Genomic DNA, 21,455 nt, shown 5'->3' with positions numbered 1-21,455 from the left:
TCACATAAGTACAATTTAAATTGCACTCACCTTAGCCTTGCTTTGATTTGATCCTAATTCTTTGATTGTTCTGAAACTTGTTTAGGCTCAATTTCTACATAAGCATAATTTCCGAGACGATTATCAGAAGCCTAAACCTTATAACTTGATGTTAATAACTCAGGCTAATTTAATAAACCAAATTTTAGCTTTTCCTTTAAGAGTGTATCGATGCACTATGGGTGCATCGGTACACAGAATAACTTCGAAATATACATGCATCGATGCACCCATTAATGCATCGATGCACCTACCCAGAAATCATTGTTCATTGCATGAAAATTCACTCTTTCAATTTCAATTCTTCAAGTTTCATTCCCTTTCATATTCTTAACTCAAATATACATGCTTAAACTCATTTATATCTATTTATTTCATCTAAACTTCAAAATTCTATTCTCCATATAGAAATCAATAATCATACCAAAATTTCCATGTTATTCAAACTTAATTCTAACACTTCTAACTTCTTATTCTCATAGATGACAAGTCAAATTTATCCTTCAAATTCATTTAAACCTTCTTATTCAAAATTTCACTTAAAAACCCATTTTCTTTAATCTATCATAACTCCTTTATCTTTTGATTTTAAATAACTTAAGCTTTCCTTAAGCTTAGTTATCATCTAAGGATCAAAACCCAACCTTTAAATTAACAAATAATCAACTAATGAGGAAACTTACCTTTTGCTTGAGCTTTCACGTGGAGAAGAGAAGAAGATGAAGAAGAGAATTGCTTGGAAGCTTATCTCTTTAATCATTCTCTACACGGGTATTATAATACCCATTAATTATTATTTAATTATTTTCCTTGTTCAATTACTCATTTGCCCTTTGACTCCTTTAATATTTACTAATAACTTTCAGGAAATATCTCCACATAAATCATTGAACTATTCAACTATTCTACTTTTATCCCCAAATTCTAAAATTTTACAATTTGTTCACTAACCCGTAGTTTGGGATGTTACAATTAATGCAATGAAATACTGTAAACTCGTTGTCCAAATTGATAGAACATTCTTGTATGGAAAATACAAGCAAATTTTATTATTGATAGCTGTCTAATATGGTAATCGCAACATTCTTCCCATTACATTTTCCATTGTTAAAGGAGAAGATACAAAGTCTTGAGTTTTTTTCCTTAGAAATCTTGGTTACATTTTATCACAAGGGAATGTATTTGTACCATTTCTGACCGATGAGCTAGGATCAAAGTAGCAGTGGACTCTTTGGGTATAATGTGGAAACCCCCACATGTCTAACATCGTCTCTGTATCCGACATATTGCTGTAAACTATCCTGACAGATATAAGAAGAATGATGAACGACAATTAATTATACACATGGGTATGTTACATTTTCCCAATTTCATTTCTCACTCATTTTTATTTTGTATACTACTACTTCATTTCTCTTAGGTTATGAACTCTCACCTTAAACGTTTGAGGTTATGCTTCAAGAATTACGAGGAAAAAATGAACATGGATACAATTACATCAGTGAAATCAATAAAGAAAAGTGGAAAAATGCATACGATGGTTGATATCGATATGGACATATGACAATCAACTTGGTTGAGGCAATCAATTCAACCTTAAAGGGGACCCGTCATTTACCAGTAACTACTCTGGCTAAAACGATGTATTTTCGTTTGGGTCAACTTTTAGCCAAGCTCGTGGGACAAGCTCTTACTTGGATACAAAATGGTCTTGTTTATCACCCACGATTAGTAGCAGACATGCAACAAAAGGTTGCAACATCAATTAACATGTTTGTAATAAGTTTTTCTCGCACCCAATAATTATTTCGGGTCACAGAAATGTCACGACCTTTGGAAGAGATTGAATCTAACTACTTCAGAGTTAATCTACGAGATAGATATTGTGAATGTAAGTTTTTTCAAGCTTTGAAGTATTCATGCTCTCGTGTCATAGCAATTTGCTCATTTTCTTGTCAAGACTATAAGCTTTATATGGATCCTATATTCCAACTTTTATAAGTATTAAATGTATATGAATATGAGTTTTCCCCATAGGTAATGATAAAGACCCAAATGAGGTTCAATCTTGGCTTCTAATTATACTAGATCCAGACTTATTAAAGGAGTCATGTCATCCAAAATTCACTCGAATTAATTGTGATATGGATATTTGAGAGACGTTAAGACAAAACTTAAGTTGAAACCCCGACCAAAATAAGAGAATTTGTCAATCTCTTTCATCATCACGTAACCGTTGACTACCACTCATGTAATCATATTTTCTAATGTTTCAACTTATGTTATTTCATTTTCTTTTAGTTTCAATTAATGTGAGTTCAGCTTGTTTATTTTACAAGATGGCCATTTTGTATATCTATATATATTTTCCAATTAAATGTTTAACGTTTATTTCTTACAATCTAACATACAATCAACTTTAACCCTAAACTGTACTTTAAAAACACAAACATTCTAACATACAATCAATTTTAACCCTAAACTTCTTTAAAAACCCTAAACTATACAAATATAACACTCTAAACCACTAAAAACCAATTACAAATCCCTAAAAGCGTTTTAACGTAAAACCATAAACCTAAAATCGTTGGGCATGAAAGGCGCATTCCTACGATGCACCATTCAAGGGAGGCGCGTTCCCTATGACGTACCATTTATAAAATCCATGGAAGGCATGTTTCATGCGACATGTCTTTCCTCCCCTCGACCAAGGCATGTTTCTTACTGTGCGTCTTCTTCTCTCTCCTTAAAAAAAATGTTAGATCGAAAAATAATTAAGAATGATCGTTTGATAGGTAATATTTTTTTAGATGATTTTTGGTAAAAAAAACGTGAAATCGTATGACATCACAATCAAAGTAGTAATCAAGTAATTTGGATTTTTGATAATTCTGGGTTTCAAAGACTATTCAAATACTTTAACCGAGGATAAAGAACCTAGGAAGAAAGCTGAAAAAGGAAAAGATTCCAACAGTCAGCTGTATCATCTCTCTCACATTTCTCTTTCTGAGATCTGTATCTAAAAAGAAACACCAAAATGCAGGACCCGCCAAGTATTGACCCGAATCCCGATCCACTAATTCCCTCCAATGCGTCTTCCGCCACTCAAACGACGCCGTCCTTCCCCACCCCAACCACATTTCGAGGCTCTTACCATAGGCGAGCCCACTCCGAAGTCCAATTTCGGATCCCGGACGACTTGGATCTCGTCTCCGATCCGTTCGAAGGGTTGGGATCCGAAGACGACTTGTTTTCCAGTTACATGGATATTGAGAAGCTAGGGGGATCATCTAAGGGGTTGGAAGATATAGGAGTGCCTGCCGGGTCGGGTCAGAACCCGAAAGGAGAGGAAATGAGTAGCGTGATGGGCAAGGAAGAGAAGAGCAATGTAGGAGGGAAAGTAAGGCATAGGTATAGTAATTCGGTTGATGGGTGCTCGATAATGGAGACGATTGAAGCTAAGAAAGCTATGGCGCCCGAGAAACTTGCTGAATTGTGGACTATTGACCCAAAGAGAGCCAAAAGGTTTGGGAATTATTTCCTTTTTTTCTCCTAACTTTCTCCGGTCTTTCTAAATGAACTTGGGTTTGGGGTGCTTATGAACTTGTAGTAGAAGTTGGAAGTTTGAAACTTTGAGTAAAAGTCCGTGTCTTTGTTTGTTTTCGGTAGATTGTTAGGGAACCGATTAAAAGAAAATAATTCTTATGTTGTTTAAGGAAATTATATTTTTAGTTTTGAAGTGTTATTTTTTTCTTCTTTGGTTGGTTTTATCCCTTTTTCTTTGGCCAGTATGATTGTTTTGTTGTTTTCCTTTTCTCCCTAATGATGAAGTTGACCATTTTCCCTTGTGTTTTGGGTGCATCTGGATGGAGTTTACTATGAACTGATGTGAGGAAATTAAGAAGTTTGAACCTGGAAGTTGGAAAAACTTTTGTGAGGAGGTTAGAATTTGAAAGAAATTGAGAGTTGGAAAATAAATATTTTTATACAACTAATTGGTGTTAACTATGTTTTATTCTTAATAATTTTTACGGATCATGAATGCTACACTGCTACTTACTCATGTTCTTGTTTCATGCCCATTATGGACTTATGATTGTATTTTGACAATAACTTTTAACTATGTAATGCTTGAGTTGACCTTTCAAAACCTTTGATTAACGGAATTTTTATTATTTTAGTGAGTTCGGTTTCAGATACCTTCTTAATTCATTTTTAGGAACCAAATTCATGACAATTACAAGGTTTCTTTTTATGCGTGCTATTCTAGGGATTTTGTGTGTGTGTTTTGGCTTCTTTTGTTGATGCAATTTGCTTTTCTGAATTTTCATGAATTTTTTTTGTACTATGATTCGAAGATGGCATAAATAAATGCTTGATGGAATATTGAAGTAGTCAGAAATACCGAATCCAGATAGCAAATCAAATCTTCAATTGCATAATCTATTGTTAAGTTCATCATTTTCTTGTATAGGGGAATGTCAACATGTATATGGCTGTTTCACCATCTTTGCTGTAATGGTATAGAAATGAGGAGGTGATATTTATTGTCAGTATCGTTAAACATTTTCTCCATACATACTAACAAATTCAGGTTCCATTAATCTGACCTTGTCACTCTATCTCCTTCTAAATGGTTGTTTGTTTTATAATATATACCCATTATCGTGATGCACTTTTTTTTTAATTGTATTGATTTTGAAGTCCGGTTTTAGATCATATTCTATTCAGTACAAAGATTCCACTATAATGAGGTTGACTAAATATAGTGAATATCACTTGACCATAAAAAAATGACTTATTGACAGTTATGAATTTCATTGAATTCAGAGTTGGAATGTTTCTACATTCACACATTTGAATTCTGTTGGTTTCATTTAAGTTTTACATTTTAGGCAAAAGAGCGGTCGAACTTAAGAACTTGCAATAATGGGATGGGTTATGTCATTTGCGGATGGATTTTCTATGTTTGGAATGTTCTAACCTTTTTCTCTAGATATTTAATTGTGTTTGAGAGCCTCTAAACTCTAATCTTGCCTTAAATGCATGAGCATTCTGTGAGGTGGCTGATTTAGAGCATTTCTCATCTCTCCGCTCAACTCCTCTGAAAATTTGGTGGGAAATTTTTCCCCATAGATTTGATAATCTCATATTATTTGATCAGTTCTGTGTTTACATTCAAGTGTTTGCTAAGAAAGCACATAATTTTTGTAGGATCATTGCAAATCGGCAGTCAGCTGCTCGATCTAAAGAGAGGAAAGCCCGATATATAACTGAACTGGAGAGAAAAGTTCAAACGCTTCAAACGGAAGCAACTACTCTTTCTGCGCAACTAACTCTATTCCAGGTTCTTGTCAAATACATAACTGTCTTGTTACATAACTTTGGATCTTGTTTGTTGTGGTGATTATTTGCATTTCTTACAAGAATTGCAAATCTACAAATTAAACAACCAAAATTTGGCTATTCCACTTTCTAATAAATCGATAGCTGTTTGCAGCTGGAGCTTTAGTTCTTTTTTCAATTGAGAGCTTCTTTCACTGTGGAATGTTGTTGCACATGCTTCTAACTCTCTGCTAAAGGCATCTTATTTTCTGGAATTGCCATTAGTTTAGGATGCGTTCAATCTTACGTTGATTTAATCTTTCTTTGATTATTACCTGAATTTTAGTAGTCTTACTTCTTGCGTTCTATTATAGAGAGATACTACAGGCTTAACTACTGAGAACACTGAGCTTAAGCTTCGGCTACAAGCTATGGAACTACAGGCTCAGCTACGTGATGGTACGTTCTGTCCATACTATTCTAGTTACCAAATTCTGTCCCGGATGGCATGCTTTCAAAAGTGTACACTCTGCATGTCCATGGACATGATTGTCTGAAGCAAGTTGAGCATAATTTTACCATATCTACTCCATGATTAAAAAAAAAAACTGTTAAGTTCAGGAGTTACGGATTGTGTAGCTGGGTGATTCTCGAGAAAATCAGTTTCAATTGACGAAGCCTTTCCCTTGTGTGATTTCTACTTTGTGAAGAACCTATGATAAAAATATATATGGTACTTGTTGAGGGAAGCTACTAACCTTAGACTTGTTAGGGAGAGTAAGTGTTACATGTCTTGTTCACAAAGGCATCTGTAACAGAAAAGAAAAAACTGGCACCAGTGTAGTCAAAAGCAGGGTGTGCATTTTAATTTTCTAGACAACTTATTTTTTGAGAAAAACTAGATATTACTTTTAGAGCTCAAGCTTTTCGGTAACATTAATGATTATCCGTTTTCTTGGAGTTATCTAGCCATGTTTTTATCATGTTGCTTGTATTTCATTCATAGAAAGTATTGGAGAGTTGTTAACTGTATACAGTTTTCTCGTTACCCATTTCTGGCTACAGCTCTAAATGAAGCGCTGAAGAAGGAAGTAGAGAGGCTCAAGATTGCTACAGGAGAAATTACAACATACACGGAGACCTTTAATTTGGAAATTCATCATGTAGCATACAACCAAGCTCCCTTCTTTCCTTCCCAGCCAGAGCAAATTCGAGTTGACACCCAGAATATACAAATGCCACCATTTCATCCGTTGCGATCAAACATGTTGACACCTAATCAGTCTATGGTAGCTGCCTCCAATTCTCATACCTTTGCCAATATGATGCAGCAGGATCCTCTTGGCCGATTGCAGGGGTTTGATATCAACAGCAGTAGTTCCCACCTAGTGAAATCCGAAGGCCCCTCAGTTTCTGCTGGTGAAAGCAGTCAAGCATAATGATACAAATTTTGGTGGTCTACGCCTTGCCCTGCTCTATTTGTTGGATTGTTCATAGACTGACCTTATTGACATCGAAAGGTACTATTTGTTTGAATTCAATTCTTTTAGTGTGGTTGGAATTTTAGTTCTTTTTGTAGCTTTTCTAGGTCTTCTGATGTTCGAGATTCTTTCGTAGTGGAATTCAATTTCCTTCTGTTTGGAGCAATGTTGTGGGAATAGAAGTTTGTCCTTAGGAGTAGGTTAATGCTACATCACAAGCCGGAGGCTCCCGTTGTAGTGTCATAAGTATTGTTTAAAGTTGTATTGCTGGTGTGCACAACTATAAGTCTGTATCTGGCTATATAATTGTAGTGCCTTGAGTTTATCAGCAGAATTTTGTGAATGAGAAAAACGCTTGATTCTACATGATCAAGGTTGATCATCAATCAATATCTATTAGAAAGGTGATTTTTTCACCATTTAGAACATATAGTTGCAGTAGTACCCAAACCAAGGCTTTAGTCATTAAAACTTTAACAACTTTGCCACCTTATAAGGGGTGAAGCTGCCCTACAAGCCGAGTTTCCAAATAAATGCACATGGCTTGGCGTTGAGCATTTTAGTTAGAACTTGCAAGCTGACCCTAAGTGGGTCCGTTTTGTGGCTGCTATGTCGGAAAACAACTATTGAGTTCATGGTCCCGTTACCCATTGAAGTTTTCATGATGACTGTTTGAAAGGGGGACTAAGAGAGACAAATCTCTTGAGAAGGGCACTCCCATTGGCTCCTAACACAACAACATTGGGATATAAATCCACATGATCCTTCTACGGATCCTTATTTCAATCTTTGATTTATGTCTGTCCCCATGACAATGGCTGCAGAGTTTTATGATCACAAATCTCAGTCCTATTGATATAAAGAAAGTATGAAACAAAAAGGGGGGAAATGTGAAAAAGGGATCAAATATCTGTAAACCTTGTGATTCATGTATATAAATTAAGTGGGGAAATCTTATTTGATCTGTGAATTTAAATTAAGTGGAAAAATGGACAAAAAATTAAGATAAGCTTCAGAAAGTTATAATTCTCAATCTTCCTCCTCTCTTTTTTTAATATATGAAATTAGAAAACAAAAAGAGCAAATCAAAGCATTAATCAAAATCATGTGGTCAATATCTCATATTATATATTTGGATGCTTTTATTTATCTTATTGTTTATGTATGACACTAGAGCATGAAAAACCACTGAAATTGAAATGAAAATGACAAGGGCCAAGGGACCGTGATCCCCGAAGAGCCTTGCACGTGCTTCCTAACATGGTAGGGACCCCCTTAACCTCCATTCTGATCTCTCTCTCACACACACAATAAACCCCAATAATATTAACTTATTTAATTCATCCAACACTGAACTAATTATTGTGAAAAACTACAAATCTTTATGTTTAAAAAAATTAATCACCCCACGTAAGCTGATTATAGTTTCAATGATAATGAAAAATCATGCCTTTTGTATTTTCCTTGGGATCTAATATGTTTTTATCATCTATTATCTATTTTTATTTTATCTTTACAAAAATATGAAATATTTTCGTCTCGAATATATAACTATACCAACACTACTTACCTCAAACTCGAATAACATGATTCCAAATATCAAAGCACAATCCAAAACTCTGAAATTCTAAAGATTCTCGTATCTGTGTAGTCCAGCTCACCTCCTTCCAGCATCTCCTGTATACTCGCAAGCTCCGTCCCCTTAAAGACATCAAACACGTACGGTACAGTAGAGTGATTGTTAAATAATTAAGATTTTGGAAATATAATGTAGTATTATACTTGATTTAATTAATAAAAAAGTTGTTTAGCGTTATTATTACCGACAAATAGTACTTTAAAGTCGCTATCCATATATAGACTGATGCGCATGTGTTACTCTAAAATATTGTTTGCAGATATTGTTGTTTTCAGCAACATGTTGCGGATTATGTTTAAGCTTAATCAAGCCAAAGTTGACCTAACAAGCTGCCCATTGCAGTAGAAGTGGTAGATAAAACATGATGTTTTTTTAAATATAAGATGCTTATTGCTTATATGAATTGAATGCCTTGAGAGATAATACTGGCGTCTTTGATTCACCACAACCAACATTTTTACAACCTGTTTGACAGCAAAATGGTCTAAAATGACTGCTGGTGCCATTCAAATCGAGGGACTGGCGGGATATCAGGGAATTTAAGTAGAAAATTCCATGGAACTACACGAAAGGAAGGTTTAAGATAAACACAAGAGGGAGGCCATGGGAAGGGTTGATGTAAATCAATGCATGTGCAGCTGGGGGCCTACGTGTTAACCGCAACATCTGTATGTGCAGGGTTTGATCGCTGTAGATGACCCCCAAATATACGAAAATCTGTCTCATGGTCTTGCCTTTCTCTCTTCAACACAACAATTGCTTTCTTGTCTCTTCTTTCTAATTAAGTCCACATCGAACCTCCTTTTCATTTCCTATATAAACCCTTTCTTCCGTTCCTTCTATGTCACAAACATCGAGCACCAACACAATACACACTAGCGTTTCGATTTAGCTTCTCTAGAATTGTCTAAAATGGCTGTATCAGTGTTGTCTGCAACTTCTCTTCTGGTTTTTGCCTGCGAGGGGTCTTTGGTGACTATGGGGGAGGATGGCAAGGTGGCCATGCTACGTTCTATGGTGGCGGTGATGCATCCGGCACTATGGGTAAGTTTGTGGGGTAATGAAAAGTTAAACCAACTTATTGTTTCGAGCTCTTTATTGAAGTTAATAACTTTAAATGGTGTATAAATTTTGCTGCTGCTATTTCTGGAGGTGCTTGTGGTTATGGTAACTTATATAGCCAAGGTTACGTGACCAACACTGCAGCACTTAGCTCTGCCTTGTTCAACAATGGCCTCAGCTGCGGTTCTTGTTATGAAATGAGGTGTGACAATGACCCCAAATGGTGCCTGCCCGGATCGATTACTGTTACTGCAACCAACTTCTACCCGCCTAACTTTGCTTTGTCCAATGACAATGGTGGCTGTTGCAATCCTCCTCTGCAACACTTTGACATGGCTGAGCCAGCCTTCTTGCAAATCGCTCAATACCGGGCCGGAATTGTCCCCATTTCATTCAGAAGCTAAAATTTAGAAAACCCTTTCACTAAATTGTGTACTAGTAGAAACAAGGATTTGAGTTCATGTGAATAACAAATTCATGTTGGTCTAAACAGAGTCCCCTGTGTGAAGAAAGGTGGAATCAGGTTTACAATCAACGGTCATTCTTACTTCAATTTGGTCCTCATTACAAATGTTGGGGGTGCCGGAAATGTCCATTCAGTATCAATCAAGGGTTCCAAAACAGGATGGCAATCATGTCGAGGAATTGGGGCCAAAACTGGAAGATCAACTGTTACCTCAATGGTCAAAGTCTGTCGTTCCAAGTCACCACGAGAGATGGCAGGACCGTGACCAGCTACAATGTCCGGAAATTGGAAGTTTGGACAAACATTTGAGGGTGGCCAGTTCTAGAAGTTTCGGGACAATAAAGGGTCTTGAAATGGAAGCTTGTATGTGTAATAGCCATTGTTTGAGACAAGGAAAGGTATGAGAGGGAGAGTTAAGGGTAAGGAGAGGCTCAGCCAGCCCCAGCCCCATATGTGTGTCAATCGCTGAGGTGATTAATTGGCACCCGCTAGGCTATGTATCACTTTCATTGATTCATGATCAAGGATATTTCCATTTGTTTGGCTTCTGTTTAATCATCAGTCATAACATGAAATGAATCAATATTATCAAATTAAAATCTTATATGCATATGTATGCCTATGCGTATGCGTATGTGTATATTTATGCGTGTGTGTCCATGAGTCATATGATGACTGTCCAATCAGTTGGCAGAAGAACTTGCTTACCAACGTAGGCAAGTGTGAAGAAAGAGCAACAGCTACCAATGGCAGACAAGAGCTACAGACAAATAACAACCTGCCAAACGAATGGTAAAAAGAGTGAGCTTCATCGTTGATTTTGTTTCCCTTTGTTGAAGTACAAGTTTTATATACCATTAAAAAAGCTTAAAATCTTGGCCAGTTGTAATATCATGAGCCATCTGATAACTCCGTAAAAAGACTATATTTAGGGCTTTTTCACTTAAGTTATTGGTTGTCTTAAGGTGCATATAGTTCATTTAGATGCATATAGGAGCATATAAATGTATTTGGTGGTTTGGCTTTATCGTGACATTTTAATTTGTAAATGGTTCTATTTAACTGAGAATGTTGTGCTTTTGCTGGTGATGTGCAAGTTGATGAAGCAGAAGCAAAATGGGATAACTCCTGTGCGCAGAAAAAGACAAAAACGAAGAAGATATTTTCATGGGAGCTGCCAGTTGTACACACTCACGTGTTTTTTGCCACCAACCGCCTAGGAGAGGATCATCTTCTCCCTTTCAACCACCTTTACGTGAAAGGAATGTACCTTAGGGTACTATGTGGATTTTTGCACTAAAACCTAGGAAATTCTCCTGGTATAAATAGAAAAGGTGAGTACTAAAATGAGGAAAGGATTCTTTGAAGGAAATAATGAGCTAAGCAAGGCAGCTAGAAAGTTTCCAACTATCTTTCCCCTTTCATCTTTTCAAGGGTCTCCTCCATAGTCAATCTCAAGGGAGTGGCGTGCTAGGCATCTGAGAGGAGCTAGCTTGTTAAGGTGTTGTTCGTGGTGGTCCGAGGAGCAACCGACAATGCGCATTGGGAGTGTCCTCCACCCTTATGCTTTAATTTTCTTTTGATTTAGTGGGTTGTATGTTTGGAATATTTTCATGGATATTTCAAACTCCACCATGAACTAAACATTATATGGTGTGTGTTTTTATGGATGATTGAGTACTTACTTTAATGAATGATTTGAGGTTTTTATATTTATCTATTTGTTTTGCTCATTGTGCTTAATTACTTAGGATTGTAGGAGGCATTATAGTGTTCATTTCTTAAGTATATTGCTTAGTGTTCGAGAGAAAATAAGGGAAGATCAACGTGAGCAATGGGTTTTAGCTGCTAACTAAGACCTAATCCACCTTAGAGATAAGGATATGATTTCAACGAATAAAAGGAGTAGTGCAGATTCAATAAGTTCGATGTTACTGTTCACGCCAAGATGTATTGCCGTGTCATTTTCATCTGTCAGGTTCCCTTGACTCGAGAGAGCGTAGGGACATTCTTAGTAAACTTTGTCGAGCAAATAGACCATAGAAGCTTGAATCATTCTGAGAGGCAAGACTTAGGGTTCCTTAGAAATCCCCCAATTCATTTCCATAGTAGTTTGTTGTGTGAGGGTTATTAAGTCTGCTTATTTATGAATTATCAACTCATTTTGCATTGACATTTTCATTTGTTCACATTTTAAATACATCTTCAATTATCACGAAATTTCCATCTGCCTTAATGCCATCATATTTCCATAATACCATTCACATTCACTCCATTTTGTCACTACACTCTCACTTGTGAATATCATCACTAACTATATTTAGATAATTTAGTTTTCGTGCTTTAACTTAACTTGCAATTTCCTCCAATCCTCGTGAAAATAATATTCACTCACTATTTATTACTTGTGCGATTGTGTATAATTGTACATAATTTACGTCTAATTTTTAGTACTCACATCACGCAACACAATCAGAAGCACGTTATGGATTTGAACACGACATGATGATGCGGCAGTGATAACTGTTTCCTCTGACAATTCAAGTTCCGATAATCTTTCCAGTTGCCTGATTGAATAATAGACAGACACCATCCTTGAAAACAGCTTCAGTATTTGAAAGGAAAATAAACACAAAGAGGCAGTGCTAGTTAGGGATGGCAAAAAAACCAAACCCGTCGAAGAAAACCGAATTAAACGGGTCGGGTTCGGGGATGATAAACGGAGACGAGGAAAAACCAAAATTTTTAAACGGGGACGGGGACGGGTTTGGTAATCCCTGCCCTGATTATCCAAATACCCGGCCCGATAAATATTAAAAATAATTATTATATATATATATATATATAATATTAATAAATTTAATTTAAATTAAAAAAAAGTATGTAAAGGAGATTAGGATTTAGTCGTTGTCATTATATTTGTCTATTTGAATTGTTTTGTTTTTATATTTTGGATGCATTTGGTAGTGTTTGGCATTTCAAGTAAGTTTAGATATAATGACATTATTTTTTAAATAACTCATGTCATCGTGTGAAATTTAAACGGTAACGGGATCCCCGCGGTGAAAAATAACCATCTAAGGTAAACGGGGCTACCCGTTTCCCGCAGTTTTTCCCGATTATCCGACGAGAATTTCCGTTTAAATCTCACGATTTTTTAAGCGGAGACGAGTACGAGTTTTTTAAATGGGGACAAGGACGGAGACGGGGGATCAATTCCCGGCCCGAAACCGCCGCGTTGCCATCCCTAGACGGGTAGTCATACCTATTTCTGTAAGCAGCATAGTTGCCATGGATGAACAGCCCCGCAATTAGCATCAGCAAGACATCCAAACAAATAGATAACATGAGAGCATGAATTAGTTATGCACTAGTATCATAGGTTGATAAAATAATGAGCCAGAGCAACACATACTTGTTAGTGATTATAGTAAGATAACGTTAGCAGAGATTATTGTTAAGAAAACAAAAATTATCACCTATAAAAACAGAAACAAATAATGATTGAAAATATATAATTGAGTGAGCAGAGGTGAAATGGAAATTTTACTTCCAAGGATAGAATACCATCAGGGAAAACATGATTCAGTTTCTACTATATGTCCATCCACAACTTGGAGTTGACATTAATGTTTTGGTAAAGTTCATGTTCGTTTTATGGTCTCTCTCTCTCTCAACAATCTATATTCTTTTATGTTCGAACACAAATCTTACCAAAGACAAGGGGAAGCGTTTTTGTTACCTTTGCCACACCCAAAAATTGGTGAAGAGAACCTTGAAGACCAAACAAACGGTAACCATCTGAGGATGTTATTGTTACCCGAATTCTCCATTAATTTCAATGATGCAATGCAATCCACGACCCTTTTCAGCTTTTTAACTTGTACCCATACTTGAAAACCTCAAAATTTTCGAATCTTGCGCCGAGCTTCCCCCCTATGAAACCAAATTACAGGGTCGAAGTTCTGAGTTCTCTCACAGAGTTGATGAGCAAGGGAGGAAAAGAAGGAAAAAACTACTTTTCGATTTATTTTGTTTTCGGAAGAAAAAGAAACTTCGGTTATCTGTTTTCACCTCTATTAGATTTAATTTGTTCAACTAAAATATGATATTGACGGTAAGCATATGTATGTATTTATGGTTATGGGATAACCACAAGCGTGGCGTCAAAAAAGAAATAAACTGTTTTGGATTATTTTCCGCGCTATTCATTTTATCATTTAGGTTATCGAATCTTCGCTTCAATGCTCGTTTGCAACTTTTAAGGTTGCCCTTCTCTGAATTCTTGTAGGGAAAATGATGTCGTCCCCATCGGCATTGAAGCAAAGATTTGTCTGCATGAAAGCTTCCCAAACTCTATCGAGTAGCAAGCTGAAGATCAGAGATGGAGTCCAGGTTCAATCTTCTATACTGTTCAATGGTGTTGGTTTCATATTGCACAATTAGGTTGTTAAAGCTCAATGAAAACTTACTCATGTTGATTTTTCAGTGACTAGCAGATGAGCTCAATCACTCTTGTCAATGCATGTTACAACTCAGTTGAACCAGTTTTGCTTTTCCTTTTTGAGTAGTCATTTCTTATATTAGGTTGATTTACTTTGGTTGGAACAATTGGAAATAAGAATGTTATAAACTAAATGCCAAGGCTGCTCTTAACAAAACAACTTAAAGGACCAAAATAAATAAACCCAGTAAAGAGTCACATGAAGATCTTTGGCTAGTACAAAAGTCTGAGAAAGGATCATCTCATGTTACAAAGGGCTGCGGTTGTGAACTGTAGGAAACTAAAAGCAACTTAGAAGATTGGCTTCTAACTAGATTTTTTTGTTCTTCTTTGGTTTGAGTCAGCTCCTTAGGTGAACTAGAATCAACTTAGAAGTTCAGCCTCTAAATCGTTGTTGTGATCTCTTGTGGCTTGAGTCAGCTCCTTAGCTCTCCTAGCTTGGTGCTTCCAGTCAGTGAAAACTAGAGTCCAAATCATCATACACGTACATGTAGCTTGTGCTGCAGCAAGCCCAACCCACAACCCAAGAACACCCATCTTGAATTTGGAAACCGCAAAATATGCAACTAGCGAACCAACAAGGTAAAACGAATAAAAATTTATGCGAGCACCCATTTTAGGTCTAGCTGAACCTATCAGGATACCACAAGCTGCTGTCTGAGGGCAGTTTCCAAGCTCACAAAAGCCTAAAAGTGGTAGGACAACCGATGTTAATGCCAAAACCTGAGGCTCTTGTGTATACAACTTTCCCCATATGTCTTTTACTACAATCGTGAAAGCAAAAGCTAGTAGTCCACCTACCATAGCTATAATGAGTCCTATAATGGTTATCTGCTTTGCGTGAACAGGCTCTTGAGCACCTAACTCTTGCCCAATACGCGTAGATAAACTTGTGCTTAGAGAATGAGGAAAAACATATAAGAGTGCTGTTGTTTGTATAAGAATCCCCATTGCAGCTGTATTTGTCTCTGGATTTTTTATTAAGCCAGAAGCTACCACCATTATTTCATACCACCACCATTCTAAACATACAGATGCTGCACTTGGAATCATGAGTGAAACTAGTGACTCCCAATCTCGATAGCATTTGGTTACCATTTGACCATCCCAAGGTTTTATTGCTCTTTCTGTATAGAACAGATATACTAGCAAGGCCAAATTTATGTTTAATGTGTTGCAAGCAGAGGCCAGAGCAACACCTTTAACCCCCAAATCCAGATATATTACAAGGAAATAATTGATTGGAATGTGAAGTAGCATGGCCAAAGTTGCAGAAAGAGTGAAAGGTAGGTTTAGATTTTGGGCTCTTAAGAAAATTCTTAAAGGACTAAGGAGAGCCTGGGCAACCAATTCAGGAATAGAGTATATGAGAAATACCTTTCCCACTGATGTTAAGGTATTTTTCTGACCAAGTGAAAGAAGGATTGGCTCCATGTTAAGCCATAATACAATGATCGGTATGGATCCAAGTAATAGTAGGCTGAGGGTCTGTTTAAAAGTTTGACTAAGTACTGTCCATTTTTTGGCTCCAAAAGCCTGGCCACATATAGGTTCCATCCCTGTAGCCAGACCCTTCATTACAGAGTAGCCTGTGATGTTTGCAAATCCCATTGCCAGTGAGCCTCCAGCTAACTCAATCTTTCCAATCTGTCCCAAAAAGAACATTGAGATTAACGACTTGGAGTAGACAATCAGGCCGGAAAGTACCAACGGGAATATGATTTTCCCCAATGGTATCAGCTCCTCCATCGCCTGTGAACCGAACACGAGATATTAGGCAAAGCAAAATCATATACCACTAGCAAGAATTAACTTTCTAAACAAGTTGGAATGAATAATGGCTTGCTTGATATGGTGGAAAATTGGACTTACCATAAATTATGAAGAAGAGAAAAACAGTATCAAAAAAATGGACTGTTGTTTACGCCTTCTTTTGCTAGGGAAATTTTTTCTTAAAGGCTGTTTCGTTTGGTCAGGATGTATTACTAAGACTAACTTTGAACCTTAGATGACTTGTCTTCTATCATGGAGACGGCCATATATTGCAAGAATAATTAGAAATATCTGTATAAATTTGTTTCCATGTTAAAAAGGCAGTATCCTCTCTGCAGCCAAAATGAGGTCGGAAAATTTTGATGTAACTGCCCTCATAAATGAAATACCATTTTCCTCTTGGAAAGTTTAGTAAGGTTGTTTTAAGAATACCGAAGCATGCGCTGTGAATTGAATGGAGCATCTCGATTAGGGAGATTGTTGAAGTCTGAGTGGATGCACCTCCACTTGTCAAATGAGTAAAAGAATGCGGTCAAATCTATTATTTGTAGTCCTCTTGAATTACTTTCCTAAGTTGATCTACCGAATTACTTTTATCGCATTCAACTCGTATTTCTACCATCTGTCTATTAAAAGTTAAAACACTAGCCTCTAATAGCAAATATATCTGTCGCGGTCAAAAAGTCTCAACAAAATCTGTTGTAGCTTCGAAACTGAAATAAGCATTTCGGTTCTCCAATTACTGGATTTTCTATATAGATTGTTGAAGTTCAGGCACAAAAACATTTTATAAACTGATGGTAAATGGCAAAGGATGAGGAAGAAAGAGGTGAAGCTAATTTGATCCATGCTTGTAACTGTGCCTTACTGATAAGTGAACATCAAAGAGGGGCTAAGTTATTTTCCCAGTCAGCAAGGGATGCATGAACCTGTATATTGTTATTCACCTGTTTGCTTAGATGCTTAAACAACATATTTGTGGATGTTTTTCGTATTAGAACTACATCTGCTCAGTTTGACTGTATATCCGTGAAAAGAATTTCATGCTTCTGTAATCATGTATTTATATATTTGTCTGAATCCACAAATTTTTCTACCGACATTTTTTGAACTGTAGTTTTTTTCCATTTTATTTGTTGGTGGTAACCAAGGTTCACGTTTATTGGTGATTAATCATTGCAGAAGCAAGGTACTGATCATTTCTGATATTCTCTACATGTATACTTGTAGTAGAAAAGACTTAGTTTTCTGAGCCATTGAACTCGGACCTCTTTCAAGTTGAAACCATTTACCTCATATTGCATAGAAATAACAACATGAAGATTTTCTAAGTAGAGAATAGCAGGTTTATAAGAGTATTAACTTTCTTCATTGTTTGATGATTCACAAATCCAATGAAGTACTATAAAATCACATTTGGTTTTTTTAAGATATAACCAGTAGATTTGTCTCCCTGAAGGTAGCTCTACTGAGAACCGGTAAGTTTGTGTTTCTTTCACTAGTCTGTGGCCTAGTGTGTGTGTGTGTGTACAACAACAGGTATAGTACTTTCACTATCTAGAGAACAACTTGTGCGAGCAGTACATCTATCACATGTCATGTTATCTTAAGACAGCATTAGAGTAGCTAGGAAGTTAAGGACAGTTAAATAATTCCAACTGTCGTAAGTTTCAAGTCTTTTAGCTTCGAATGAAGAAGAAAGTAGATCAACACCTGGGTGCAAAAGTAAGGAGATCAAGAATGTCACCTTAATTTCACGAAACCAACCCAGAAACGTACTAAGGGACGTCCTTCCTCCTGCTCTTCCAATATCGTTATAATCGTTTTTATCTCCTGTGTCGGAAAGATCATTTGGGGAATCCGATTGGCATTCACTTGCAGAGCACATGACTAAGAATTTGCAATCAAATGGGATAACAATTTCTCTGGCTCGACAAGGCTTGAAAATTTTAAGGTACGCATGTCATTCATATATACCGAAACATGCATGGTAGATGTAGATTTGATTGAGGAGGGGCCTTAATCTTTCCAAATAGTTTTTGTCCTTTTCGATACTAAACATAGTTTAGTCAGGTTCTTAGCTATCTGGAACTTGTAAGTATTAGCAGTAAAAGATGGAACTCGTTGCACTGAAAATGAGAACAGCAGACAACAACGTTAACAACAAAACATCCACTGCTTTAGACAAATTTGTATTTTGGGGGGCAGTGCAAAGCTCGATGCTGCATTAAAAACAAAGAAATCAACATACTTAAGAATAGCAGTTAGACTTAAAGCATGGCTTTTTGCTTCAAGATAAACCAAAGATTATTTTGGACAGACTTGGAATTGAGCTAAGCATCGGGTACCAAATGACATATTCCTTTAATCCCATCATAATTTACAAGTTCGAACCTTTCGGCATTCAGAATGTTCACATAGTAAGTATAAACCATCACAAGAAGAAAACCACCATAAGAACTCAGAACCTACCTATGTTATTCATGTAATCACCTATAGATCTTTCATGTCCATTTTATAAAATACACATGGTACTATAATATCACACATGTTCCAAGTTTGTAACTGGCCCTTCTCTTAAGTTTGAACCTGATTTTTTTACATCCAACACTAGTTTATTACAAATTGTTAATTCCTTTACCATGCTTCCATCTTTGTGTGTGCTTACTATGCGAGTAAAAAGTAACTTAAAATGAGTAGTGGTGGTTATTACTTACTGTTTATATTGTACTTACTGTAGTGAATTATGATACAAAATCTTTGTAGATGTGCAATATTATATGGCTTTTGATTTTTTTGTAATTATATACATAAATTTTCTACTCACTAAAATTATTATCGACGAAACATTATTTCATATGTACACATTATATGCACAAATAAATTTATTTATTTAATATGAGAATAAATAGATGTATTTATTTTTTTAAAATATTCATAATTGAATCAAAATAAAAAAAATATCTTGATTAAAATTCATGTTTGATTTTAATATTTATCCTTTCTTCTTTGTTATCAGGCAGGGCCACTGTATTTTTTGAGTATGTTAATTTTAATATGAGGAAATCCTTACAAGTGACTGATTGTATGTTGAATTCTTATTTTTATTTTCTCATATTTCTTTAGATCATGAGTTGTAGACTTATTAGGAACGTCATTTTCTTCCCTTTGAGTCCCCGTTCCTTTTCCCTTTAGATGAGATTAGGATTAGAATTAAGATTAAGATTTATCTCAAAAAAATAAAATAAAATTTGAATCTAAATCATAAATATGATCGAAACTCAATTTTTATATCTAATAAAATTGAGATAAATTATACTAAATATTATTGAATTTTAAGATTTATATCTATTTGATTGGATTATACCATTAAATTTTAATTTTTACTTCAATTGTAGTACTGAATTGTTAAATCGTTAATGATATAATTTTTTATCATTTTCTTTTATGTTAACTTTATTTTGTGTACCAATTTTCCATTAAATTTTAAAATGTTTTAATTTTAGGCACTAAGTTTTTTTCTCGTTATACATGGTCGATCGTTGGATGTTATAGTCAATGTAGATTTTTTCAATTTATAGTGTCTAAAATGACGTTTTGAGTATCAATAGTTGAGTTAAAATGATGTCGTTTTGTTCATGTCATCATAATGGTGGAAATATATATTCATTGTGTCGTTAAACTTTAACGATCTAGTGATATAATTTAAGTCAAAATTAAAATTTAATGTCATAGTTGAAGCAATTAAAAGTTGGCTTAATATAAACACAAGTACCCAAATTATACTCAATTTTAATTTTTGGTGTTTAAAGAATTTTTCGTTAAAATAAGTGTAACATTTCATCCGTTACCCTTTTAGGTGCTTATCGTAAAAAAAAGTAAGTGTCATGTGTCATTTTTAGATTTTTTAAATAATAGTTTATTTTTCAAAAAAATAAAATTAAAACGTGACACGTGTCGCTTAACGTCGTTTTTTAACAGTAGACACTTAAAATTGTAATAGAGAAAACGTTAGAGTCCTATTTTTAACGAAAATTCTTTAAACACCAAAAGTCAACTCTGAATATAATTTGATCACTTATTTTTTTTGTATTAAACCTTAAAAATTAAATAATATATCGTCTAAAATTTGATAATATCTAATATAGTTCATCCTAACTTAACTTTATTATATGATTGGAGAACAGAACTTTCGGTTTCCCTAATCTGGATGTTTGTGATAAAAACATTTATAGTTTGAAGGAATCCCGGTGGCTACCACAAAACAACAGGCGTAAACCTAAACCAATACCCATTGTTTTCTACTTCCACCGTATTGTGGGCTGTAATCGCACCCTGAATTCCCTTTGCATCAACTCCGCCGCCGATATTATGGGCTCAACAACACATTCCTATTTATTCAGAAATAAATATGTACAATATATTAAATCAATTTCTTAGTTATATTGTGGGTTAAAACACCGTAATTGGGAAGATATGCGGAGTGGGATTTTATTGAATTTAGCATAAACTCGAGTACCTTAATTTGAATTTAACTATTTTAGTGTATTAAAATTATGTATAAACCGTGTCAACGCACGTCATTAAAAGTTTTTTTGTTGACACATTCTCTTTCTTCTATGTTGCGAGTTCAAAACCCTAAGAGGTGAATTTTCATTATACGAGTTTTGTTTAATTATACGAGTAAAGATTTAATTCAACTTTTATAAATTACTGAAACTATTATTAACATGGTTTCTTTTAACATTTATATATTATATGACAATAATTATATATATATATATAAATGAATACATGTACTCTTAAAATGTGTGAAATTAAACTAAAATCAAAGCTATATCAGAATATATAATTTTGATATTTATCTCTTTAATATTTGATAAGAAGATTTCGTAAATTTAATTGATTTTTTTAGAAAATATATTATTTATTCTAATTAGTTCATAAATAAAATTAGGCTCGAATTGAATTTTTCAGAGGACCTGAGTTCGAGCAGTTGCGTCTGTAAGATGTGTGCATTGTCAACTGCTAAAAAAATTATAAACATTTATTATCTTGTAATCGCTTCATACTATTAAAAATACATTAAAAATGAGCTAAATTGACTATTTATTTTTAATTCAAGTAAATTTAAAACTTTAAAAATAAAATTCAAATCAAATTTGT

At 35.1% G+C, this 21,455-nt stretch overlaps 2 protein-coding genes and 1 pseudogene across 2 annotated transcripts; 2 read left to right on the top strand and 1 right to left on the bottom strand.

Annotated features, from left to right (window-relative positions):
* The first annotated feature begins 3,020 nt into the window (after positions 1–3,020).
* Positions 3,021–7,131, top strand: LOC120157525 (transcription factor RF2b-like). Its single transcript, XM_039168629.1, has 4 exons — positions 3,021–3,564; positions 5,254–5,386; positions 5,739–5,823; positions 6,430–7,131. The coding sequence occupies exons 1-4, from the start codon at positions 3,077–3,079 to the stop codon at positions 6,801–6,803; spliced, it is 1,080 nt and encodes a 359-aa protein (XP_039024560.1). The 5' UTR covers positions 3,021–3,076; the 3' UTR covers positions 6,804–7,131.
* A 2,093-nt stretch (positions 7,132–9,224) lies between these two features.
* LOC120157662 lies at positions 9,225–10,337 on the top strand (annotated as a pseudogene).
* A 4,443-nt stretch (positions 10,338–14,780) lies between these two features.
* On the bottom strand, positions 14,781–18,222 carry LOC120157651 (protein DETOXIFICATION 53-like; the record flags this gene model as incomplete). The annotated part of the gene is made up of 2 exons (XM_039168721.1): positions 14,781–16,268; positions 18,037–18,222. Coding segments are annotated over 2 exons (1,575 nt in total), but the record flags the coding sequence as incomplete, so codon positions are not given.
* Between the last annotated feature and the right edge of the window lie 3,233 nt (positions 18,223–21,455).

The sequence above is a fragment of the Hibiscus syriacus genome, unplaced genomic scaffold, assembly GCF_006381635.1.
Source record: "Hibiscus syriacus cultivar Baekdansim isolate YM2019G1 unplaced genomic scaffold, ASM638163v2 tig00111273_pilon, whole genome shotgun sequence".
Taxonomy (NCBI): Eukaryota; Viridiplantae; Streptophyta; class Magnoliopsida; order Malvales; family Malvaceae; genus Hibiscus; species Hibiscus syriacus.
The sequence above is the reverse complement of the archived record's forward strand: the minus strand, read 5'-3'. Positions and strand labels throughout refer to the sequence as shown.